This window comes from Microcaecilia unicolor, chromosome 8 (genome assembly GCF_901765095.1).
Source record: "Microcaecilia unicolor chromosome 8, aMicUni1.1, whole genome shotgun sequence".
Classification (NCBI taxonomy): domain Eukaryota; kingdom Metazoa; phylum Chordata; class Amphibia; order Gymnophiona; family Siphonopidae; genus Microcaecilia; species Microcaecilia unicolor.
In genome coordinates this window covers 175,038,208-175,065,975 of record NC_044038.1, presented here as the reverse complement: position 1 = coordinate 175,065,975, position 27,768 = coordinate 175,038,208, and the positions used below count along the sequence as shown (strand labels likewise).

Sequence of the window (27,768 nt, the reverse complement as noted above, 5' to 3'; positions counted from 1 at the left end):
CTCCGTTGATGCTGATAGTGCTGGGTAGTGTCTGTATACAATCGTTTTATCCTGGTCTTCCATTTCCTACTTCTTCCCAGCAAGTGTCATTGATCATGAGCCTGAAGTACCGCCACACAGAGCGACACACCAATAAACCAACATCTGCTGTATCTGTCTTGATTTGTTATCCGACACTAATTAAATATCATGATTTACATTTTCAATTACAGTTTTTGCTTAATTGATAATTTTATGATGAATGCACACAAACATTTCGCATGCCACCATGAAAGTACAAGACAGCACCATCATGACACCCAACAGCAGAAAAAAACCCCCAATGATGCTACAAGACCTGCTGTAACAAATTCTTAAGGACACTTTCATTTGCTTATTTCTGTCCTCAAATTGAAAAGCAAGGGAAATGCTCACCTCTCTGATAACATTTTCCTGCCTCTCTCATTGGCGAGTTTACCGAAGCAGGACCCAATGCTCTTAAGAGTTCCCAGCAGAACTCTTGAAGAAAACAAATATTAAATTACTCGATCAAGTTCACAGGAAAGAAAATAAGATCTGCTCCTCAGCCCATGACTGTTCTTAAGTAAATTCACCATTATAACCTGCTTGAAAAATAGCAGCAAACAGAAATTTCTAAAGGGATAAATGGCTTCACTAGTATTACGGTCAGATTAAAAGCCCAGCATCCTTCATTGGAACTTCCTGGCGCAACTGCTACAGATATCGAACATTTCCATCTCTGAATGTAGGGACCATGAGTCGACGTTGAGTAGATGACCGCAATGCTCTTTGGGAGACGTAGGGAGTCAGCAAACGAGAGAGATATTGAAGTTTCCCAGATATGTGAATTTTGTGCACTAAGAGCACAGTTTTATACATGATGCGATGTGGTAAAGGTAGCCAGTGCGCTGCTTTTAAAAGTGATGTAATACGATAAACTTTTTTGCATCTGGTAATTAGCTTAATAGCGGTGTTCTGGATAAATTGTAAGTGACGTTGTAAAGCACGTTACAGTAGTCAATTTGACTAATCACGAAAGAGTGAATTAGGACGTTCAGAGCCGATGGCTGTATCAAAGATTTAATTGACCTAAATTTGTCTAAGCCAATAGTAACATTTTCGAACCACAGTAGCAATCTGTGGCCAAACTAATAGTGTTTCGTTGAGAATTACTCCCAAAACGTTTGTGGTGGAGTGTTGTGGATACCGAGCAGAGCATTAGATGCAGAGCTAGCAAATAGAACACATCTAGATTTGTCAGGTTTAAGAACTAACCTATTATGCTGTAACCAGGTAGTCAGCCTTGTCAGGTTATGGCTGACATCATGAATCATTTGGCTACTTCCAGAATAGAGTGCATAAAGTAGCTGGATATCGTCTCTGTAGACATAAGCTAGAGATTGTGCTAAAGTTAGAAAATGCACAAGAAAGATGTTAAATAACATAGGAGACAAAACAGAGCCTTGTGGAACCCCAGATTTTAATGAGAAAGGTGATGATACACTATTTTGAAAGCGGACAAGGTAAGTACGATCAGAGAGATGCGATTTATAGAACTGCCCCATTTGTTTCCTGTACCTTTCAGTGACTGGCACTGTTAATCATGTGCCTATATATCTTACTGTTGCAAGATCTGTGTAAACTTAAACAGGACAAACACTGATTTATCCAAATAAAAGAACTGTCAGAAAATTACACACACTTTTCACTTAGGTCTTGCAGGCTAATGGAAACGTTAGCGTGGTACCTACAACAGTAAAAAAAAAAAAAAAAAAGCTCTTTTTTACAGCTGCATTAAAAATGGGCTTCGTGTGCGGAGAAAGTCCTGTGTGCAATGCACTAAGCCAATTTTTTAAATGTCCTATATAATAAAAAGCACCTCCAACATTCTGAAGCTGACTCTGTGGCACTGTGGCAGTGTAGGGTTCGTAAGACTGTAGTTCAGCATTTCATTGGCTCTCACTGTCCCCGCCCTCACCAATCAGACAGAACGGAACTTGGAGGAGGGAAGTGGAGTGGATTGACTCTCTAACAAACAATCGTATACAGGGAGGTATGAACATCAGTGGAGGCAAGTGCACAGAACGGAAGGGAAGACAAGCATTTGATCACTTTGTCACTCACACACATACACACAGACATCACACACACACACACACACACTCAGTCACTCTGTGTATCTCTCTCTTACACTGTCTGTAAAGCACACTGTCACTCTCAGTCTCTCACATGGGCAACTGTATGTTGCATTCTCATGAGTAAGGAGCTCTTCTGATGTGATTGTTAAACAGATTGAAGGGCCTGAACAAGGAAAACTTTTACCACATTGTAACACAGTTTACACAAAAAATACTATATATAAAGAAATCTTACACATGTAAACAACAATTATATTCAGAATACAACCGTGGAAATATTAATGGCAGGAACTCATTACATTGCTAGTGCCCGTTTCATCGCGTTAAGAAACGGGCCTTTTTTACTAGTATTTTCATAAAAAGGGCCCCTTAGTTAGGAAAACAATGTGCCAGAAATTGACAGCAGCTGAACAGCACTTGCAGAAATGGACACATTTGGTGTCCACAACCCTGATGATGATCCAAAATGCAGCACACCCCACCTCTTGTGACAGACTGCATGACACACTACTCTCTGCAATCTACATCTTAAAGGCTTTCTTCACTTTCTTGTGATCACACTAAAATGGCTGTCCACTTGGCAATAGCAGATTCCCTTTAATATGAGTTCCAAAACTGAATGCAGCAAGAATGTCACTAGGACGCAGGCCAAGTCTGGTTTTTTTTTCTATTTTAATTCCAAGTTTCATTATCGTAATACAAGAAAGAAAAAAAACAGCAACACCCTTATACAAATAATCGCCGGCTTTAGGGCCACTTTAACTGACCGCCCTTCTCGATATGAGCCAACTCTTCAATGAACCAGTCATGAAAAACAAGAGACGCCTGCTGATTGTTTTTGGTCTTGATCATTCCTATGCTTCCTGTCAGTTTCCAACAGCTGGAGGGGGGGAGGGGAGGAAAGAGGGATAGGAAGATGTCACCAAGCCTTACAATCTGCTAAATTATCAGTACTGCAGGGTTACCTTTTGCATTTACTGGGGCTTCTGCCCTCCATCCTCCCCCTTTCTAACACATTCAGAAATAATCCTGGTTGGCCTCCAGATCACAGGATAAAACAGCAAAAATTTTCCATGAGTGAACAAGTGATAATAGAACCCTAAAACTCTTCCACCTCGCTTTTCTAATGCTCTGCATTAGTTCTTCAATCCATTAGTTTCTCAATTCAAGTGCCTAATATCTCCAGTATTAAAGCTGCTCAGACACAGGGACGCTTCCGATTGGATAATACAGATGGGCGGAAGACAGGGAGAATCATCAAGCAAATGGGAAAACAGAAAAGAATATAACATTTAAAAAAAAAACTAGCACAGCCAAATGATTTCTCAGCTGGTTTTAATAACTCTACTCTCTGCAGGACTGTTACCCACCACTGCTCCACTTCAATACACCCAAAAGTTAGAATGTTAACAGCAGGACGGTCATTCATTGTGCATGGTCAAAAATCATCTCAGGGCTAAAGTGATCAAGAATGGAAATGTAATCTACTCCTGGTTTTACTCTGCACTAGGGTCAAAATGTAGTAATTCAAACTTTATAGTGAGGTAAGCAAAGGTGCTGATGACTTCAATCTCAGCTTTGCAGTAGACCTTTTCACTGACAATTTCTAATGAGAGCAAATGGAGAATCAGCCCTGTGCTCTGTTGCAAGGGATTATAATGTTGCCTGGGGTACAAATTTAGGGGGTAATTCTAAAACTTAGCACCTTGATTTAGGTGTCACAAGGGTGCGACACTTAGTGCCAATTCTTTAACTGACGTTAGTGGGTGTACCCGAATAACAAGGAACCCTTTGCATCTCACTGCATGAAAATAATCTTTTCCAGTGCAGGTGGAAAAGTGGAGAGGAGGAGTAGCCTAATGGTTAGTGCAGTGGACTTTGATCCTGGGGAACTGGGTTTGATTCTAACTGAAGTTCCTTGTGACTCTGGGCAAGTCACTTAATCCTCCATTGCCCCAGGTACAAATAAGGGCCTGTATATACCATGTAAACCGCTTTGAATGTAGTTGCAAAAACCACAGAAAGTCAGTATATCAAGTCACATTTCCCTTTCTCCTTCTACTCCTGCAAGAATTCAGCAGTCTGGTTTGTTATTCCCCGAGCTTCAATTTTAAATATCAAGACAGATTTTAAACCTGCAGGGCTCCAACTTTGAATGCAGTCTTGGAAGGGTGGGAGAGGAGGATGAAAAGAGCAAGTTCAGTTCTGCAGTGCTGATACCAGTACAGAAGTTTACCCTGAAGGCTCAAACTTCAGCACATGATTTATTCCCCACCAACAGACTTCCGTAGTTCTGCGGGGGCCATGCCAAGCCAAGCACTTTTCTGTTCAGGATTTAATATCTACTCTATCTTGAAAGTTGTGGAAACTCAAACGCGTGAAACCATTCTTCCCGAGGAAAATATTTCACAACCTGATACAGTCAATGGTACTAAGCCATGCAGACTACTGCAATGGAATTTATGCGAGATGCAAAGAACAAATCATAAAGAAACTTCAGGCCGTCCAAAACACAGCAGCTAGACTTATATTTGGAAAAACGCGTTTTGACAACGCCAAACCACTCCAAGAAAAACTGCAATTAAAGAAGTATCACTTTCAAAATCTGCACGAGAGTTCATAAAATCATTTACGGCGAGGCACCGGGATACATGACAGACCTCATCGACCTGTCAACCAGAAATACTATAAAATCAGCACGATCATACCTAAACCTCCATTACCCAAGCAGCAAAGGACTCAAATACAAATCCACTTATGCATCCAGCTTTTCCTACTTAAGTGCACAACTATGGAACACACTACCAAAAGTATTAAAAACTACGCTCGACCAACTAAACTTCCGGAAAGCACTAAAAACAGATCTGTTCAGAAATGCATACCCCACCGACCCAACTTTAAAAAACTGGATACCTGCGACATAACGAAACCAAAGACCGTAATGGACATATCCCAACTCTTCCTCTCCCTCTCCCTCTCTAATGTTCCCCCCACTTGTATTTACCATACATGTACCTCATTCTATCACAATATCACCTTGTAATTGTGCATACCTTGTATTTGTTTATGATACTATGTAAGCCACATTGGGCCTGCAAATAGGTGGGAAAATGTGGGATACAAATGTATCAAATAAATAAAAATAAAATAAATAAAGTTTAGATCTATACATGTCAGAGAATCTACAGTGAGGATAATAAAATAAATATTCTTATGTCCTACACACACACAGTCATTTCTCATTTGCTTCTCATGTTCATCCACCAAATTAATGTTTCTTTCCACTCATGGGCATCTTTCAGGGCTTGCAAGATGGCGTTGAAACAATCCCATATCGTGCAAGGAATAAGCTTGAGCAATGAGTAGTGCAAAAGGCCGTATGACCTGCTCCCATCCATAGTTGCTGGGGCTACCATGATGATCTGCCAATTTGGGTGTGAAAGCAATGGAGACCCTTCCAGGAGACTCAATCCTCCACTTCCTCTGCAGGAGGCTGATCTACTACTCTAAACCTCATGCTAATCCCAGCAACGAGATCCTCATTTCCACCTAAAAAGGTCAAGGTGTGCTATCTGGTTAGTGCAGGAATACTGCGTGAACCCTTAACGCCTACAAAATGGATGGCAGTATGTGCTTACGCGGTAAAACCCACGCAATGGATGGCAGTACGTGCTTATGCGGGAAAACCCACACAAGAGCACACTAAGGCCGCATGTACCCCTCTGCCATACTGTGGACGCATTTCTAAGGTTATTATGTGAAGTATATAGTTTTGCTTTGAGTTTTTTTGTTTTTTTAACAAATGGGAAACAATAGTTGGAAAAGAAAATTTAATTCCACTTCAGTTTAGTGAGCATACCCCTGGGAATAGCTAAATAATGTTCTCTTTAACTGCACTTATTTACTCAGTACTACATCTTTGGGAAAATAAACATCTTCAGCCTGTAAATCCCTTCTATGTGAGATTTATGTGCCGGGCAGGAAAGCCTGCATTAGGCCCCTGCAGATCACTAATTACTATGCTTACAAAACAATCTTCAATCAATCAACGTGAGATTAATTGGGCACGAATGTCACACAAGAGACTGGGAAGCAACATGTTAAAAGCCATCCTTCACGCATGGAGAACCTACTATGTTATCTTCTCTTTCTAAAGCCTTAACAAGTCATCCAATTATTCTTTCTAATTACGTTTTACCAAAATCCATTTATATTACAGCAGCGGTGCCAACACATTTTAGATAACTTTGGGCAGAGTTTAAGGAGCCAGAAAATCCCTCTTTTCCAATAAGAGTTTTATTTCACTCTTAAGGAGATATTCTAAAGAGGGAACCAGTGTGGGTCCAAAACTCGCATATGCTACATTGTCTCTGGACATTATTCTTTTAGGGCTTCTTTTACAAAGCCACGCTAGTGATTCCTGTGTGGCAAATGAGAGGAAGCCCATAGAAATTGAATGGGCTTCCTCTGAATTGCCGCACCAGGAATTGGAAGCGCGGCTTTGTAAAAGAGGTCCTTATTTTGCCCAACAAAAAAGTTACAGATAGGAAACAATAAGCTCCTGTTTTCTCCAAATCTATTTGGGCTATAGGAGGATGAATTCAAGTTCTTTCAAAATTTTTCCTAAGCAGTGATTCCCGCCATTATGGATCCAACTACATTAGGGAACACCTGGGCTTTCTCCTAGACAAACCCTTTTGGCCAATCCTAGTCTTTGAGATTCCATCCTAATGCACTGTGGGATTTGTAATCTGGCTTCTTCACTTTCCCATCACTACTTGGAGTGCCAGAGTGCATCAAGGGAGAATGTCAGGACTAGCTCATGGTCTCCCTCCAAAAACCAGGTCATATCCCATATATGAATCCTTTAGTTATTTTAAAATATCCACAGCCTGTCTAGCACAGTGGGGGACACATTAAAACAATAAAAGCAGCAGCAAAGATGGAAACAGAATAAAAAATAGCCAATGCGGTTAACATGGGAGGACAAGACATTTTTTTATATATGTTAGTGACAAGAGGAAGTGCAAAAGTGGTATTGTAAGGCTCAAAGGAGTGGAGGACCGGCCTAGTGGTTAGAGTACTGGTCTTGCAATCCAGAGGTGGCCGGTTCAAATCCCACTGCTGCTCCTTGTGATCTTGGGCAAGTCACTTAACCCTCCATTGCCTCAGGTACAAACTTAGAGAAATATCCAGAGTACCTGAATGTAACTCACCTTGAGCTACTACTGAAAAAGGTGTGAGCAAAATCTAAATAAATAAAGGTGAACGGTAGGATATGCAGAAGCTGATAAAGATACAGCGGAATTGCTTAACAAATATTTCTGTTCTGTGTTCACAGCTGAAGGGTGGGGAGAAGGACCACAGAAGACAAACACAGCAGTTCTTTTACTAAGGTGCACTGAAAAATGGCCTGCGGTAGTGTAAGCGTGTGTTTTGGGAGTGCGCAGATCCATTTTTCAGCGCACCTGCAAAAAATGCCTTTTTTTTTTGCCAAAAATGGACATGCGGCAAAATCAAAATTGGCACACGTCCAGTTTGGGTCTGAGACCTTACCGCCAGCCACTGACCTAGCGGTAAAGTCTCATGCAGTAACCAGGCAGTAATGACCTGGAGCGTGTCCAAAACGCACGTCCGAAAATAAAAATTATTTCGGATGCACGCACTGGACGCAATGAAATTACCGAAAGAGACACTCGGTAGCTACTACTACTACTACAAATCATTTCTATAGCGCTACCAGTCATACGCAGCGCTTCACAATTGAACATGAAGAAAAGAGCTTACAATCTAAATCAGGACAGACAGACAGGACAAATAAGGGATAAGGGTAGGACAGACAGATAGGACACATACGGAAAAGGGACTATTGAAGAGAGGAAGACAAGATAAAGGTTACGAGTAGCTGGGCGGTAACTCCATTTTGGCGCACGTTGAGCATGCATCGACACATGGCTTAGTAAAAGGGCCCCACAAAGAGGAATGGAGGGGTAGTAGTCCCTGAACAATTTTCAGAGGACTATGTTTGTGAGGAGGTGAACAAAACGATGGGGCCGGATGGCATTCATCCACGGTTACTGAAGGAACTTAGGGAAGTTCTAGCGGCTCCGCTGGCTGACCTTTTCAATGTTTCTCTAGTCAGGAGGGGTCCCGGAGGACTGGAGAACAGCAGATGTGTCCCCTCTCCACAAAAGCGGAAGTAAGGAAGAGGTTGGTAACTGTAGGCCGGCAAGTCTGACTTCTGTGGTAAGTAAATTAATGGAAACACTTTTAAAACAGAGAATAGTAAATGTTTTGGAATCCAATGGATTATAGGACCCAAGGCAACATGGTTTTACTAGAGGCAGGTCTTATCAGACAAACCTGATTAATTTCTTTGACTGAGTGACTAGACAATTGGATCGATACAGAACACTAGATGTGGTGTATTTACATTTTAGCAAAGCCTTTGACACTGTTCTGCATAGACAACTAATAAATTATTATTTATTGCATTTGTATCCCACATTTTCCCACCTATTTGCAGGCTCAATGTGGCTTACAGAGTGTGGTTATGACATAAATAAACTGAGTGCCCTCATTATGGGTCCTAAAGTGACTGACTGGATTAGAAACTGGTTGAGTAAAAGGTAACAGAGGGTAGTGGTAAATGGAGCTCATTCTAAGGAAAGGATGTTGCCAGTGTGTATTGCAAGTTTCTGTTCTTGGGCCAGTTCTTTTTAACATTTTTGTAAGCGATATTGCTGAAGGGCTTTCTGTTAAGGTTTGTCTGTTTGCGGCTGATACCAAAATCTGCAATAGGGTAGACACCCCTGATGGTGTGGATAACATGAGGAAGGACTTAGCAAAGCTAAAGAAATGGTCTGGAATTTGGCAACTTAGATTTAATGCTAAAAAAATGCAGGATCATGCATTTGGGCTGCAAAAACCCAAGGAAACGGTACCATTTAGGGGCTGAAGAACTACTGTGCACGAAAGAAGAGCGGAACTTGGGTGTGCTCATATGTGATGATCTTAAGGTAGCCAAACGGGAAGAAAAGGCGATGGTGAAAGCTACAGGGATGATTGGGTGCATAGGGAGAGGAATGGCCAGTAGGAAAAATGAAGTGATGATGTCCTGAATAAGACTCTGATGAGGCCTCATTTAGAATATTGTGTACAATTCTGGAGGAAGCACCTTCAAAAAGAAATAGGATGGAGTCGGTCCAGAGAGCGGCTACTAAAATGGTCAGTGGTCTTTGTCATAAAGCATATGGGGACAGACTTAAAGATCTCAATATGTATACTTTGAAAGGCAGTAGAGGGGAGATATGATAGAGACATTTAAATACCTATGTGGCATAAATCCACAGGAGACTAGTCTCTTTCAACTGAAAGGAAGCTCTGGAAGAAGGGGGCATAGGATGAAGGTGAAAGGTGGTAGATTCAAGTGTACGAGCTGAATACTAGGACTTCTTCTAGAGTATATTTCATAAGAGAAATACTGTATGTCTTACTAGGAAGAACAAAGTTTTTCAGTGTTTAGAACGATCTTGGCTCCTTTACTTTTGTTTTGTAAATAGGTTGATATATAAAAATAATTGAATTTTGGTCTTTATTAAAAGGGACTATGTCTTCTATTTGTTTGACCCTGGGCTCTTAGAGGGGGAGGGGTTACTATGTTATATTTTATTTGTATTTGCTTTTTGGCATCTGTTTGTACAAATACAAAGTTCAAAACAAAAATAAATAAAGAGGACTTCCCTGAATTCTTCAGAAAAAGAGAAAACTCAATAGAATAAACCACACTTACCCATTAAAATACTCAACAGCTTCTGGACCCGCGAGTTCACTCCCACTATTCGGTAAAGCCCTTGTTCATTGATCCCTGTGGAAAAGAAAAGATTTATTTTTATTTCACCCTGGCAGTTTCCTCATGTTCCTTTGAGCTTCTGTTTCAGTCAAAACCAGACCCTACTGGGGCTAAAGTATGAGTCCCGCCCACCCTATATAGACAATGGGGAAATGAGCAGCTGATGATGTAAATAATACGTACATCATGGTACAGTTATAAGTAGTAACACTGACCTGGTAGGTTGCTGGTTTTTGGACCTTAAGTGGATTATAAGCACTGTGCCAAGCTCCAGGTCCTGATGGTTTCCCATCTTCCTTCGTTTATTAATTAAGGATATTTTAAGAATCCCCACAGCATATATTTAGCCTTTTTTTTTTTTTGAGAAGCTAATTTTTCCACGGTTTTGATTGTTGTTATTTCTTCTCAATTGGGTCAATTAAAATTTGAACTTCTTATAATGGGCAAGATGCCCTTTCCCCCTTAAAGTCTGTGGGTGCTGCCTCAGTGACAAACCCAACATTGGCTGGCCCAAAGAACAGAAGCCAGGCCCAAGAACTAAAACCTCACTTCCTGCAAGGTAGCAAACAGGATTGTCAGAGAGCCACCAGATAGGATTACTTAAATCAAAAGATATGTTTCTTCCTCTTTTTTTCAGAGCTGCCATAATCAAAGATTCCTTATATAGCATTTGAAATTCACAGCTTTGCAAATGAAAGTGATACAATTGTTTTGGTGTCTGTGGCTCTTTTCTTTATAAAATATTGGTCCTTCTGCTGAAAGTAGAGAGACTTCACTCATGGCAAAGAACACAAAGCATAACTGACTATGATAACCCAAAGATGGTCCATTGTACTGAAAACTTTACTCAACACTATGTAAGCACAATTTCCACAGTCCTGCAGGTTACTAGAGTGGAACCTTGTTATAGTGTATTTCTTAATAATGTTAACATATTCATATTTATTTTAGCGTGTATAGAAGATAGAACTCTACCCCCAGTGGGGAAAAATGAGAGGGCACGTTACTAGGATAATTTAACAAAGGATTTCCTTCGCTCAATGCACAATTAAACTGTGGAATTTGTTGCTCGAGGTTGTGTCCAAGGTTGCCAGCATAGTTGGGTTTAAAATATACAAGGGGATGGACAAGTTTCTGCAGGGCAGATTCATTAACTGCTATTGGCCAGGTAAACTTGGGGACCGCCATCTCTTACTGTCAGGAGCAAGGAATGAACAGGCAGTGAGTCTCTATACTGGAATCTATTCAGAACTTCACTCTTGAAGTGACAAGAGAAGATGCTAGGATGGACGGACGGACTATTGGTTTGGCATGGCCAAGAATGGATGATGGTGTGCAACTTCTCATACCCATTGAATCAGATCTATCAACAGCTTTGAACAAACTGACTTCTTGTCTAACAGCATCTGAGGAGTGAGCAAAAATTAACAAACTTTGCCTGAACTCAAGCAAAACAAATTTTGTGGGTCGCTAATAAAGTTCCATTTTTGATTGTGTGTGCTTTGGTGCCTCTTTTTCTGCGTGATTGCATCTCTTTCCTATCATTACTTGGAGTTCCTTTCCCTTTCTTTATGTTCTCAGCTACAGCGATTTAGCAAGTTCAATAAACTATAACTAAAATCACAGGTCAGGAAGCTTGGGATACTGTTTGACTTATCACTTACGTTGATCTTACAAAGCTTTCACGAGCTCATCTTCCAATGTATATATCATTCAATGTAAAAAGTGTGAAGAAGGGTGCTATATTGGAGAAACAAGCCAGGCGCTAAACACGAGATTTAATCACCACAGACATCATATGAAACATTAAATTACAAAAAAATCAGGAAGATCAAATCCAACCAACCAAGTTAAACCTTAAACTCATTATAGTAAACTTGGGTTCAGAATAATTTATCTTTATATATATATATATATATATATATATATATATATATATATATATATATATATATATATGCACTTTAAAAAAATGCTAGAGTGTTTTAAATTGTTTTAAAGGGAGCAGTTATTTTGATGGCAAGATTGGAATGGATGAATGATATGTGATTTTAATGAAGCACAAGCATGAGCACAATATACACAATATACCCCAAGGGAAGTGAAATAATTATGTGAATATGTGTGTATATCGCATTGTGGGTTGGTTTGTGTAAGATATGTGGGGGAAGAGAGATCAGGGTGTCATGTATTAACATATTCCTCCTTTAGGTTTAAACAAACGTTGAACTGTATGTTTTATTATCCATGTATCAGAAGGTAATATGGAATGTACCATAATTTATGGGCGGAGGTTTGAGCTCAAGTCTAACAATATTTAATGTGAGTAGTTCATGACTTATATATATGTATTATAGATATACGCATACATCGGTGAGTAAGATCTACTTGGGCGCAGCTGTATGTACATACACAAATATTAGGAGGTGGAACATCACATGTGCAATGATGGTTCCATTGTGACACCACCACATATTCCTCTTAGGGATATAATGGGTGTAAACGGTACGGTCTGAGCACATTTAAAACAATTTAAAACACTCTAGCATTTTTTTTAAGTGCATATATATATATATATATAAAAAGATAAATTATTCTGAACCCAAGTTTACTATAGTGAATCATATGAAACATGACAATGCCAACCAGGATGTCACCTCTGTGGGACAGCACTTTATAAACCAGAACACTGTATCAATGATTTTATGGTTCGAATACTAAAAGGAAACTAAGAGGCAGATGCACTAAACGTTTTTCCTCGTTAAATGAGCCCTCGGGGAAGAATTTCCGATCCTTTCCATGCACTAAAGCCTATTTTTCGACGGTAGTAGCAGCTAACGAAAACGGAATGGAGATGAGCAATTAGTGTGAAAACCCCATTGAAACGACATGCACTAACCTTTTCCGATTGCCTTTACGCAGGAAAAAGGCAGGAAAACTAACGAGAGGTCTGGACCTCTCGTTAGGACAGCTCCGTGGCAGGAAAAAGTGTTAAGTGAAAAAATAAACAAACTTTGAGCCAATCCCAGCGCATTAGCAGAGCTAAAAGCGCTGTGATTGGTCCAAAGGACCTCAGAAAACACATAAAAAAATAAAAATAAAAAAAGGATCGGGAGGGGGCAAGGGCGCTCATCAGGAGCGTCCTGTACGGACGGCCTTGCCCCCCCCCCCCCCGCCGCTGCTCCCCACTTTCCGCCGCTCCCCCCACCCCGAAAAAGCAAAATTGTAGCAGCCCCTGCCCCCCTCCCTTCCTCACTACTCTCAGCTCCGCCTCCCGACATCCTCCGTCTGTGCCCCGCCCCCTTTGGGGGTCGTCGCCGCCATTCCCCTTCTCCATCGGGCCCCCCTCCCTCTTACCGGGCCCGTGCAGCGCCTCTCTCCTCTGTCCGAAGGCGCTGCACGGGCAAGAAGAACGCTGAATCAGCTGATGCCTGCCTTCGCGATGGCGCGTCTTTCTCCTGCTGCGCCCGCCCCTGTCTGACGTCAGTAACCTACGTAGGTTACTGACGTCAGACAGGGGCGGGCCCAGGAGGAGAAAGACGCTCTATCGATGCCATCGCGAAGGCAGGCATCAGCTGATTCTGCGTTCTTCTTGCCCGTGCAGCGCCTTCGGACAGAGGAGAGAGGCGCTGCACGGGCCCGGTAAGAGGGAGGGGGGCCCGATGGCTTTTTCGGGGTGGGGGGAGCAGCGGAAAGTGGGGAGCAGCGGGGGGGGGGGGGCAAGGCCGTCCGTACAGGACGCTCCTGATGAGCGCCCTTGCCCCCTCCCGATCCTTTTTTTATTTTTATTTTTTTATGTGTTTTCTGAGGTCCTTTGGACCAATCACAGCGCTTTTAGCTCTGCTAATGCGCTGGGATTGGCTCAAAGTTTGTTTATTTTTTCACTTAACACTTTTTCCTGCCACGGAGCTGTCCTAACGAGAGGTCCAGACCGATGTGTATTGTGATTCTTTGATACATTGTACGTTTCACTACCGATCTCAGCATGTGTGACTTTTTTTTTTGGTGCATTTTTCGTTATTTTAAAATCGTTAGGGACTTTAACGATTTAGATTTTTTTACGTTTGGTTGCTGCATCTGCCTCTAAGACAATACAGGAACGTAAGACCTTTGAAGTCAAAATGAAATATTTTGAAACCCACCAGATAGGTCTTAACAAAGATCTGGGTTTTCTAGCCCATTATAAACCATAAAATTCTACTGCTTTCACCCTCTCATCAGCCATCCAACTCTCCTTGTCTATCACCCACCCAGTTCTCCCTGTTTCTCACCTAACCCACCCTCTTCCTGTGAGACTGTCATTGAAATGCCTTTGTCTTTCACTTATATAGTGTGATATTTATCAACATATGCTTATTTCTGATCTGAAGCAGAAGGGTTATCTTCAAAAGCTAATCGAAAAATGTATTGTTTGTCCAATAAAAAAGGTATCATTCTATTTTCTTTTCTAGGTTTTATTTCTATTTATTACCTTTAAAAGTGGACTAACACTGCTACCACATCACTTTGCTCAAGAAAACTTTAAAAACTGTTTTTACCACTTGCAGCAACTACAAAGTCTCTATATATATTGAAAAGACAAGTGTGACCACAATGGTCCATGCTGTAAAGATATCATTACTGCAGAACTGTAATGCATGACTGACAGAGGGTTGCAAGCAGCATGACCATAACACACCCTTCCTGCAAAAACTATATCTCTCTCTCTTAACTCTCTTATATATTTTAACTGCACATGCCCAGTCAGCTACCTATTAAGATATTTCATTGTATTGTATAAACAGTGTTAGCATCATATCTAGGATGTCTGAGTGTTCTAATGCATGTGTTTACCATAGATATGTTATCTGAATATTCTAATGTGTTGCCTTTAATGTGTTGACAATGTATGATATCTATGTTATATGAATGTTTTTCCTTTCTGCTTATTATGGTATCATTCATATTCCACTGACTTTTTATCGTATTTCTGTTACATAATTCTTTTACAGTGCTGTTAATTGTATTTGTACTTATATTTGGTCATTTTACTATTGTTATATTGTTAACGAAATTATAAGTTTTATGTCAAGCAGTACAGCACCTTAGGTAAAACTCGTCCAATAAATAAATGAAGAGCGACATTCACTATGTAGTCACATTCTTATTTTTATCTAGCAGCATCTCCTAAACATATACCTAAAGGACCTAATTCTATTTATGGTACCTAAAAAATCAGCACCAATCAAAAACATGCTTAGGCGTATTCTATAACCAGCACCTAAGTTAGGCACGGTTTACAGAATATGACTAAACCCGTCCACATGGCTAGAATTTAGGCACAGCAAATTATGCCAATGAAAACCTGGTGTATATGTTCATGCGTAACGCTGTCACAGACGAGAGGGTAAACAGCATACAAATGTAAACAGAAACAGAAAAAAAAGCAAACACTGGGCCTTCAGGATTGAGATAAATGTCATCCTTTTATTCTGAAAATGACCCGACACGGGCCATGTTTCGGCGCACAGGGGTCATAGAATCCTATAGGTATATTCATGGAAATTTGAAAATAATTAAACAATCAGGATATATTGCCCAGAGCGTGGTGATTATCCGTGTAATCTGAAAAACGCTGTCGGTAAAAAAAAAACCGCGTAACGTTAGCCATGGAACAGGTTATTCTATATCACTGCATAGAGGAAAACATAAAAATTTAAATTTAGTTATTTTTATTTATTGCACTTGTATCCCACATTTTCCCACCTATTTGCAGGCTCAATGTGGCTTACATAGTACCATGCTGGCGATCACCAGTTCCAATATGACAAATACAGAGTGATGTCATGAAAATGTACATTTTAGCAACGTTGTTCTTTAGTGCTGGAAAACAATTTTCTGAGGTCCATTCCTCAGAATTTTTTAAAAAACTTTTAATCTTAATGCCGATTTCTTTTCCTGGTCAGTCTTGATAAAGATGAGGAATACTGTATTTTTCGGACTATAAGATGCACCTAGGTTTTAGAGGAGGGAAATAGGAAAAAAAAAATTTTCCTTTTTCCCTCCTCTAAAACCTAGGTGCTCCGGTGCGTCTTGTCCGAATCCCTCCCTCCGAGTTCGGGATCGCCGTCAGGGTTACCTCCTCCCACCCCTCCCCACCCTCCCCCCCCCCGGCCCTGTCACCACTTCTCCCCTTACTCACACGATCTTCCCTGGTGGTCTAGTGACGTCGGGGCAGGAAAGAGCCCCCTCTTTCCTGCCCAGCGCGCTGCTCTCCATCCTCCTGTATGCATTGCTGCCTGATGGTCTCGGCGAGATTCAAAATGGCCGCCGAGAATTGACGTCTCAGCGGCCATTTTGAATCTCGCCGAGACCGTCAGGCTGCATACAGGAGGATGGAGAGCAGCGCGCTGGGCAGGAAAGAGGGGGCTCTTTCCTGCCCCGACGTCACTAGACCACCAGGGAAGATCGCGTGAGTAGGGAGAAGTGGTGACAGGGCTGGGAGGGGGGGAAGTAACCCTGACGGCGATCCCAAACTCGGAGGGCGGGCAGCCTGCCAGCCAGCCAGCCAAATCTACCTTCGGACTATAAGACGCACCCCCCATTTTCCTCCCAAATTTGGGGGGAAAAAGTGCGTCTTATAGTCCGAAAAATACGGTACCCATCTCTATTGCATTCATATACGACATTCCCGGACTTCAGTTCTTTCAAGTGGTTTAATCAGAGATTTAAATATGATACAGATGTTTAAATACTTCAAAGGTATTAATATAGAAACAAATATTTTCCAGAGAAGGGAAAGTGGTAAAACTAGAGGGCATGAAGTGAGGTTGCGGGGTAGTAGACTTAAGAGTAATGTCAGAAAATTATTTTTCACGGAGAGGGTGGTGAATGCCTGGAATGACCTCCCAAGGGATGACAATTTGGATAGGTGGAGTGGGCCTCGGCTGTAAATCTAGTAGTTGGAACATAAGGACAGAGCCAGGCGGACTTCTATGGTCTATATCCCAGAAACACCAACGAAAGACCATGACCAAGTATATAATCTCACATTCATTGTTGATTTAATCTTGAATTGAGAAAGAAAGTGACTGTTGGGCAGACTGGATGGACCATTCAGGTCTTTATCTGCCGTCACTTACTATGTTGTAACATAGTAGTGGAGGAGTGGATGAGTGGCCTAGTGGTTAGAGCACCGGTCTTGCAATCCAGAAGTGGCCAGTTCAAATCCCACTGCTGCTCCTTGTGATCTTGGGCAAGTCACTCAACCCTCCATTGCCTCAGGTACAAACTTAGATTGTGAGCCCTCCTGGGACAGAGAAATACCCAGTGTACCTGAATGTAACTCACCTTGAGCTACCACTGAAAAAGGTGTGAGCAAAATCTAAATAAATAAATCAGTAGAAATTCACACTTCTTAAGGCAGAAGAAGTGGTGCAGCTAACAGAGGGAAAAACACTTCACAAAGGTGTGCTTAGTGGTCATTCTGAACAGAATATTTCAAGCTGAGATGCACAAAAGTGAAAGAACAGCTAGGGGAATTTTGGCAGGCATTTACCTGACTGTAAACTGCACTCCTCCAACATGGATAAAAGTGCATATGGGAATCCCAGGCATGCACATTTCTAACCATGTTAAGAAGATCCTTTCCTGTGAGCATTTAGGACGAAGGACGGGAGGAAGCAGCATACATTCATTTGATTGTTTCACATACATGTTGATTTGTTTGGCCTTCTCTTCTGCCCACACAAAAATCAGGAGCAAAGTCCCGTGGGCACTTAGCACACATGTAAAATTATGCCTCCAAATTTTTCAAAGGGAACGAATGTGGGTCATTTTCTCAGAGGAAAATAAACACATTTGGTTTGCAACAATGTGGCTGATGTGGAATCAACAGAACATTTCAGCATTTCATACAAAGTTAATCAACACTGAACAGCCTTAAAATGATTGTCTCAGCCATAATGCAATATCCAAAAAGAAACAATTTATAATTATTCTGCCCATCATCCTTTCTAAACCTTTCATTAAGGGACACAAAATACAATCTCATCCCTTTCACAACAGCTTTCCACAATTCATTTATCTCACACATTACATTTATTTATTTAGATTTTGCTCACTCCTTTTTCAGTAGTAGCTCAAGGTGAGTTACATTCAGGTACACTGGATATTTCTCTGTGTTATTTTCTTGTGGGAATCAGATACATTGAGCACAAATTTTGGATTTTTTTTTCTACTGGCAGAGCCAACAGTAAACTGATCCAGACAATAAATATGACAATTAGAAAACCCCGGGTTTAATGGCCCATTCCTCCCCCCACTTCCCTTTTAATTCAATTCCATTAGGTTTTCCGAAGGCTATTTCATATCTAAAGGTTTGATTGCTCCATTTTTGCTGAAGCTCCATCTCTCTGTTTTGAGTTCTGCCTTGGCCTACATGCCTGGTTCTCGTCACATTTCACCTTGATTTGATATATGGCAAACAATAAAATGCATCTTAGCAGTTCTAATGGTTTCCAGACACAGGGAAGCGGTAGACCTAGAGGACATGAATTGACGTTGCAGGGGAGTCGACTTAGGAATCGCATCAGGAAGTCATTTTTCACGGAAAGGGAGGTGGATGCCTGGAATGCCGAGAGGTAGTGGAGACAAAAATAGTGATGGAATTTCATAAATATGTGAGAGAGACACAAAGGGTCCCTCTATGGAAAGAGAATAGATTCAAAACAAATATGAAGTGGTGCTTAGATGGCATCTCCAGTAGTTGGGAATTGAGGCCAATGCCAAACAGACTTTATGGTCTGTATCCCAAATACGGACAAACAGAGCAGATAGAAACCTCTCAGTCTAAAATATCTTTGACAACTAACATTCAGGAAAACAGTATTAAGGTTTTCTATTGTTGATACCTTACCTTGATCGGACTCAATCATATATACTCAATTGTCTCACCTTATTGCTGGTGTCTGTGAAGAAAGGGAGACTCTGGGACACATCTGGTGGCCTTGCAGCAAGGTGACAGCTTACAGAAAAGCAATTTCTGCTCAGTTACAGAGTTTATTTATTTATTAGGATTTATTAACCACCTTTATGAAGAGATTCACGCAAGGTGATGTACAGCAGGTACAGCTTGACATAAAACATTCAGTTTTGTTAGCAGCATAACAATAGTAAAATGTCCAAATATAAACACAAACATAACACGATGTCAGCATAATACCAAAGAAACACCTAATAAGCATGCATTAGAATATTCAAATAACATAGATATGATACTAATGCTTTTCTACAACTTACCATGTAGTCGAGGGGTCAAGCGCAGATATATAGATGGGGACAAGATGGGTAGTACAGAGTCAGTTGGGATAAATAGTTGGTTATCTTGCAATACCCCATGGGATCTAGAAAGTTTCTTACTTAATAAACTGGTGCCAGATATTCTTTGATGTAAGCATGCATTGGTGACCCACTGCTAAATTGATCATAGCCAGTAAGTAGAAAGTAGCGACAGCTTCTCCTTTGGCCCAGTGGTTACATAAATTGTGGTATGTTTGTCAGATGCAGCGATTGACAGCAGATTACAGGAAATCTCTGGGGAAATGGGAAAAAATGTCCAGACCCCTTTTCCTGCTGAACTTCACCTTATGGGATAGTACTGGGGATTTTTTTTTTTTTTACTTTAATACTACCATAATGGAGCTGCAACACTGAAGCATGAGTCTCCAGTAGAAGTCAAATGGATCTGTAAATAAGTAGGAACAAACAGTAAATGTTGTGATGAGTGAAGTATGGAGTATTCGGAAGAAGAGAAGAAGAGAAAGAACCAGGCACACCCATTAAAGAGGGGCCGACCACAACCGGGCTGAAGGCCAGCGAAGACAGAAGTGTGGGGGAGGGTACAGGGAGGGCCTAGCTAGAGAGCAGAGGTAGTAGTGGGAGGGAAACAAGGGGTAGCAAGGGGAGGGGGCAGGAAAGAAGGGGAGGAGCAAGGGAGGAGGAGAGAGGAATTTGAACTGCACAGGAAGTCCTTTTGAATTTGGAAGCAGGAGAAGAGAAGCCCCCATTTACTTTTCCAGCATGGCCGGCCATCTCGGGTTACCTGCCTATCTCACGGCATTACGCGCACTAGGCTAGAGTCCTACATACGCTGCCCATGGCGCATGGCAGATGGGTTTGCCACAGCGCGGTTGCCGTTTTTGGCCGGCCATGCAGTGCTCACAATCCGCAGTGCATAGCACGGCACTGAGGCACGACTCGGAAGACCTTGTGCACAGTACTGAACCGAGGTGCAAACGATCTCAGGGAGACGAAAACACCTTTAATGGTACGTCATTTTTGCTCTTCTCCTGCCTCAGCGGCACACCGCACGTTAAGATGCGGTGATGGCCGGCCACTAATACTTGGCCGACAGTTATGCACTATACGGCAACGGACCTTCGAGCCCCGTTGTGGCCGGCCACGCCGTGTTATCTAATTCGAAAAATTAATGCGTTATAAGCTGTCCATGCCAATACGGCGACGGACCTTAAAACCCGTTATGGCCGTTGATTGTTCTACAGGCACACGTGTCTAGGCCCATCTCGGTTGATCCGGCAGACCTAGTGCATAGCACGGCACTGAGGCACGACTTGGAAGACCTTGTGCACAGCACTGAACCGAAACGCAAATGATCTCAGGGAGACGAAAACATCTTTAATGGTAAGTCATTTTTGCTCTTCTCCTGCCTCAGCGGCACACCGCATGTTAAGATGCGGTGATGGCCGGCCAATAATACTTGGCCGACAGTTACGCGCTATACGGCAACGGACCTTTGAGCCCCGTTGTGGCTGGCCACGCCGTGTTATCAAATTCGATAAATTAATGCGATATAAGCCGTCCATGCCATTACGGCGAAGGACCTTAAGCCCCGTTATGGCCGGCCACACCAGATTTTCGATGTAATGCAGCAAAAATGAGTGCAGTATAAGTCGCTCATGCTGTATAAGCCGCCCAGGCCACGCAGAGCTATACAAGTCCCATTGTGGTCGGCCACGCCGTGTTATCTAATTCGGTAAAATTTAGTGCGGTATAAGTCGCCCATGTTGTATAAGCTGCCCATGTCACGCAGCACTACGGCCATGCCGTGTTTTCTACTCGGTCGACTACGCTTCATCCTAAACGTTACTTACCGGCGCCATGTCTGTATGATTGGCCTGCCATACGATATTTGAGATGCGGGTTTTTGCAGAAACGTCCACATTGCGATCCTCGCTAGTCAGGGTCTTCTCTTGCAGGCCACTTAGGGGGAGTCCCAAATTGGCGGGACATGCGCTTCGCTACGCGTTGTAATTGCCCGCCCATACAGTCGGCCATTAACCTACAGAGGCACGTACGGCAGCGGTGAATTTCGATAGGGTGGCCATTTGCATGAGTGAAGTATGGGAGTGAAGTATGATGAGTGAAGTATGGAGTATTCGGGAGAAGAGAAGAAGAGAAAGAAGAAGGTTAACCTGAACGGAAAATGCTTTGGGTAAACCCAGCTCATGACAAGGATTGACTCGGGCTGCACATACTGCAGCGGGACATGTTATCCACTCCTACCCTAGCTGAGATAATATTTAACCATCTCTTTGACCTCACGTGCAACTTTCTTCAAATCAATCACCTTACTTTCTAATTCTTCCTACTTTCTTACTCATCTATATGTTACAACTTTGCCTTACCCTTCACTACCAATTATAATGTTCTAGTACATATTCTGTTGTCATTGCAAGTAGTATACCATGCCGTACTTTGTATTGTTGTTCGAATATTTTTATTGCTCTAATTGCCTATTGCTCATGTTTGATCTATTCTTACTGTACACCGCCTTGAGTAAATTCCTTCAAAAAGGCGATAAATAAATCCTAATAATAAATAAATAAATGACAGAAATAAAATGTGTACAAATAACCTGAGAGGCACACCTCTGCTCTTCTGTTAAAGCAGTGCAGTCTTTTGAACAACAACAACACTTATAAGGTACCTCGCGTTTCCACAGCATGGATGCATGCCTGGATGATATTGAAGCCGAAGTTGTCCAGTTGGGCACCTAGAAAGGAAAACAAAAACTGTTCAGATTCTGAAGCCTACTAGGTAAAATACCATCCTGGCTGCCACATGCTCAGCACCACACGCACGGAGTCTCTCCATAACATGGATCCTACAGCTCTCCACTGAAAACACGTGCATGAAAGTTTCTTCCAATGTTACTTTCCTTCCCGGCAAATTTAGCATAATATAGTTAGTTCCTCAGAATTCAAAAAGATGAGGGCAACAGGCAGCAAACAGAGGACTAGGTTTACTAAGCAGCGCTATGAGCACAGTAGCATTTTTAAAGCGCGTTAAACGCTAATGCGCCCATAGAATTGTATATTATCTCAAGCGACTAATTAAAGGAATGTGTAACCTATTTAATGGAAATAAGTTAGTCTCATAGAAATCCATAGGCTCATTAGCATTTAACATGCCTTAAATTTAAAAACGCTAACGCACCTTAGTAAACATACCCCAGAATCTCACATGATGAAGACAGGCGCAGTATCAGCTTCTTCTCTTTCGGGTAATCCATTCCTATCCTCCACCAACAACTCCAGCTAATCCGAGCCTCCGTTGAACAAAGAATGTCAACTAGGTCACAACTGTCAATTAACTTTATTAGGTTTAGGTCAAGATCCTCAAATTCATGTCACTTGGGGCATGTTAGGTTTTAAACTTGCCTTTCTACCAGAAAAAGTAGCATGCTAACCTGCTCCCCCCATTCCACAAACCTGATGCAGACACCTGTGCTGCCAAACAAAATTAAATTGGACCTTTGAGATAACGTAACTTCTGCCTCCCTCTGGACCCGCACATATCCCAGTGTTATGTGAAGTACAAGCCAAGTCCCAGATTTTTTATTAGCATGAAATAAAATATTTATTTTGTGCAAATTATGATGCCCTGAAGGCACCAACTCAGATTCTGAAATAGATCTAAAGCATTCCTACTAATGAAATATAAGGACTCAATTAACTTGTACTGTTGCATCTTTTTTTTTCAAATGTAATTTAAATGAGGTAATATACACAAAATGAAAACCTGCTTGAATCCTAAAGAAATTTCTATTCCTTCAGCAGCTATCTGTACTCTGAACACAGCCTCCAGTCAGTTATTTGTGGAGGAAAATTAGTTCTTATATTTACAAAGATTTCAATAATATTCATAAGTCATACCGAAAGGGCACAGAGGCATTCATAATTCTACCAGCAGTCTGAAAGTTTTATGAAAGTGCCTTTCAAAGACGTTATGGATGTGAATATGAAATCTCAGTGAAGGAGAATGAACATGGAGAAGGGCCCTCAAAAGGAAAACAGAAGAACGGTAACCCTTGTAGGCACACAACCAAACTGTCACAACAAGGGCGAAAAAAGAGAGCAGCAGACGATGTTCAAATCAACGTCTTTAAACATCATCCAAGACTCGACACGAATCATGTTTTGGCCCACAAAGGCCTTCCTCAGGAGTCTTTGTATGGATGTCTGCTGTTATTAAGCTAAACTCAAGGCTATACAGATGGTGTCCAATGTCTTGCTGCTTGTTTCCAAAAAATCAGAGTAAACTGCTTGAAATTCCAAGTGTCGAGTCTTAGATGATGTAATAAAGATGTTGATTCGAACATCGTCTGCTGCTCTCTCTTTAGTCACCCTTGTTGTGACAGTTTGGTTGAAGGGACCACGAAACTACTTCACACATTTGAATGTGATAAGTCTGTCCCAGCGTTACACGTTACTTTCCTAGCTTTTGAATACCACATGACTGACTCACTCTCAGAGCTTCTGCACACCATGCACCTCCCCATTCCCAGAATGTCCTCACCAATTTTCCAACAATGAACATGCATTTCTGTAGAAAAAAATACATTCAATACAAGCACCCACTCGACCCCATTCCTAGCATTTTCCACTCCCACGCAACTTTTGTGCACCCCCATTTCCAAGGCGCTTAATTCTGTTTTATCTCCTTAACTTCATCACCCATGTCTTAATCCCACACAGTGATCAGGGCCACAGCAGCAAAGCCCCATATAACGAACAGGCATTAAAACTGTTCTCGGTAATCTAGGAGAATGTCGAGGGACAGAGCTGTTGGATATCTTGAAGAAATGAAAGCTATGGGATGCGGTTCTGAGTGCAGGTCTTTTTATGAATATTTGGGGTGCTCCTGCTCATGCCATTTCCAATCTCAAAATAGTGGCCGTGACCTCGTGAGGCTGCTATGGGAAGTTGCAACCGTCATTTTTACAATGCAGCCAGCAGTGGCAGGAGCAACTCAGGATGCTCCTGCTCCGAAAAGGCCACTAGACCACCAGGGCTTTTAGAAGGTAGGCCCCAGGACAGCCTATAGGTGGCATATGGGGGGGAAGATGAAACTGGTGAACAGCTTGGGGGAGGGGGAGGAAGCTGGCTCAGAGGGACGGGTTTGCAGCAGTAGGGCGGAGCTACAGTTTCAGTTTCCACCACAAATGCACAGGCATTTTTGGCCAAAACCCGAATCTAGATTTCGGGTTGGTTTTGGTGCCAAATCCAAAACTAAAACCAAAATTTGGTTGGCCTCTACTCTAAGGCCACGTTGGGGAAGGGGTGTTCACATGTTTAAAAGCTATTCAGCTCAAGCACTGTACACAAGGCTGATGTGGCAACACTTCAGAAGCATCTTCTATTGTAAGAGTAACCAAACCCAAAAGGAGTACTTCAAACATTAGAATACACACAGAAATTCATCAAGTGCCTTCAAGGACCTTACAGAACCAGCTCTTAAAACCCTCACACAATTCAATCAATGCTCTGCAAACGTCTCCTGCCAGCTCCAGCCCAGTGCCCTACAGAACAGCAAAAATCCTTGTTGCATAGGAAAGCGAAGAAATGATCCCACAGCTGTAATTGTTCTTTGACAGGGTTGGCTATATTTTACAGCTGCATAGATTTGTTCTAAACTGTAAGAAGTTATGTCTTGACAGTACCTTGAGAATACAAGAAAACACTCGGAGAGCCCTCTTTGCAGTACAGGAGAACACTACGCACAGCTTCCAGTATGGGGAAGTAAAGATTTCTATTCCTCTTTTCAGATGAATGCTAGAGTTCTCTGTGCTCTAAAATTATTCATACAGTGGCCTGTCTTTGGGAATATCTTCTGCTTTCCATGCAGCATTTTCTTTGCAATTAAAGGGGGATCAAATTATGGAGAGAGTCAACAGCAGTCTGTATGCATCACAGAATTTGACAGAGAACTGCATCATACAACTTCATGAAGCATGATGTAGTTTTGGAATTAATGCCAAACTTAGGGGCTATTTTACTAAAGCTTAGCGTGTGCTAACGAAATTATTATGCACTAAATACTAAGAAGCCCAGTTTATACCTATGGACATCGTAACATTTAGCATGCACTAAGCTTTAGCAACAGGGCCCCTTAAACTGTAAGCACTCCAGGGACATGGAAATACCCAGTGCAGAGGTGGCCCAAGACAATCTGCCACTTGAGGCGAGAAATGAGGTGCCGCCGCCGCTGCCCCCCCCCCCCCCAGCTGAGTATTGAGCCATCACTGCTACCCCCCTGAGGCAAGGAATGCGCCACTGCCACCGCCCCACTACAAGGCAAAGAATGAGCCACCACCCCCCACCACAATGGTTTGTTATCTCTCCCCCCTTCCTTCCCCAGCCCCCTTCCACCAATTTATCTTTTCTTTCTCATTTTTCCAAAGGTGGCGGCAGTGATTCCCAGAGGCTGCCCTGCCGCCGGTCCCAGCCACTTCTCTCTACTGCGGCCCACCTCTCTGATGTAACTTAACTTCCTGTTTCCTCGGAGGCAGGGTGGGTCACAGTAGACAGAAATGGCCATGACTGGTGGCAGGGCAGCCTTTGTGGGAATCACTGCCGCTGCTTTTGGAAAAATGAGAAAGAAAAGGTAAATTGGTGGAAAGGGGTTGGGGAAGTAAGGCCGGGAGGCGATGCTGCCTCAGAAGAGTGACGCCTCAGGTGTCCTAATGGTAGGGCTGCCCCTGACCCAGTGTACCTGAATGTAATTGCCTTGAGTTACCACTGCAAAAGGTGCGAGAAAAATCCAAATAGATAAAAATGAACAAGACAAGTAGATCCTGAACTCGGGATTCTCCTGCTGTTTTCTGTTACAACAGAGCAGTCTTTGGAACAAGACACTCCTAAGGTACCTCAACGAGCCATCAGCACATTCTTTCATCTGTAGTGAGGGTGGGCAGTTTTCATACAGCTCATTTACCTGGGTAAATCATTTCTTTGCATTAATACATAAACGTACAAAGCAAGTCTATACGCCGCTGCCAAAAGTTAGACGCCAACAGTGCGCCCAGTTTACAGAGTAATAGATTGCATGATTGGTGTTAATAAGAGACAGTTACACATGTGAGTGCTAAGCTCTGTTCTATAAAGAGTGCACTTAAATAGTTTAGCGTGTGTCTGTCAGGGGCCGTACACATGGGCAGAGCATGTGTCATTACATGACACTATCCGTTCTATAAGTTCTCTTTGATTATCCTTCCAACAATGCTACTAATGTTAGCAGTATTGTTGGAAGGATAATCAAAGAAATTGTCACATAATTTGTACCTATTAATTGAGATCAGTTTTATTTCTGGGTCTCTACTTTGTACGATTAATCCCTTGAATTAAGCCTACAACCAAACACACATCAGATATAAAAAAAAATACATTTCTATAGCCTGAAAGGATAAGCTAAATCACTGTAAATCCTAATAATAGGCAAGGAAGTACACTGAACTACATCCACAAAGTAAATTTGAACAGGTTCTTAGATCTCACAGTAAAACTACCGGCTTCCTGTAACTTATAGAACAGGTGAAGGAAAAAACAGGATTGAGACGTTGGTAGCAGTGGCGTAGGAAGGGGGGGCGGTGGGGCGGTCCACCCCGGGTGTCAGCTCCGCTGGTTCCCTGCTCTCTCTGCCCTGGAACAGGTTACTTCCTGTTCCGGGGCACAGAGAGCAGGGACCCAGCGGAGCTGACGCAGCTCCCAGCAACGTGCACTCGAGGCGGAGCGGCCCTCCCACCCGTCCCCTTTCCTATGCCAGTGGTAAGAATGCGCGCCGGGGGGGTGCGCCGTGCTGCACCCGGGGGGGGGGGGGGGGAGGTGTGCAGCGGCGACCCACCCCGGGTGTCAGCCACCTTCGCTACGGCACTGGTTGGTAGGACTTTTTCTTTTTATCCACAGGTACAAAAAGCTCCTACAGTTGAAGTATGCCTAATAAACATCATGTCCCTAAAGCTGGTGCTCTCATTACAGCAGTCTGTCCAGACTGAATGCTTGGTGCAAGGCAAGGGTCTAGTTTCATGTGCTAAATATATGCACATTGAATCCCTCATGAAAGAAGTACAAGAACTAAGAGAGGAGGTGGAAAGACTAAGAAGCATCTGTGACATCCAGGAAATGCATGATGAAGCACTGGGGATCTCCAGCAAAGGTAAAGGAGACCTTGTGTAGAATGAGGACAGCTGGACACAGGTCACCAGATCCTGCAAAATCAACCCCCTAATTCCATCTTCTGTTAAACTGAAGAATCGGTTTACAGCCCTGGAGGTAGAAGAGCTGAAAATAGTTACATAGAAACATGACGACAGATAAAGACCAGATGACCCATCCAGTCTGCCCATCCTCTGCAACCCCTAACTCTTCCTTTTCCTAAGGGATCCCAAGTGCTTATCCCGTGCTTTCTTAAATTCTGACAGTCCTCGACTCTACGACCTCC

The 27,768-nt window shown here is 42.4% G+C and overlaps 1 protein-coding gene across 3 annotated transcripts in view; it reads right to left on the bottom strand.

Moving 5' to 3' along the window:
- The window catches only part of ARHGAP26 (Rho GTPase activating protein 26), a 369,115-nt gene that overhangs the window by 140,094 nt on the left and 201,253 nt on the right, over positions 1-27,768 (bottom strand). For all 3 annotated transcript variants that reach the window (XM_030211544.1, XM_030211545.1, XM_030211546.1), the window contains exons 13-14: positions 21,977-22,042; positions 9,931-10,005 (exon numbers count right to left, since the gene is read on the bottom strand). In XM_030211544.1, coding sequence (XP_030067404.1) covers positions 9,931-10,005; positions 21,977-22,042 — 141 coding nt within the window. The remainder of the gene's footprint in view (positions 1-9,930; positions 10,006-21,976; positions 22,043-27,768) is intronic.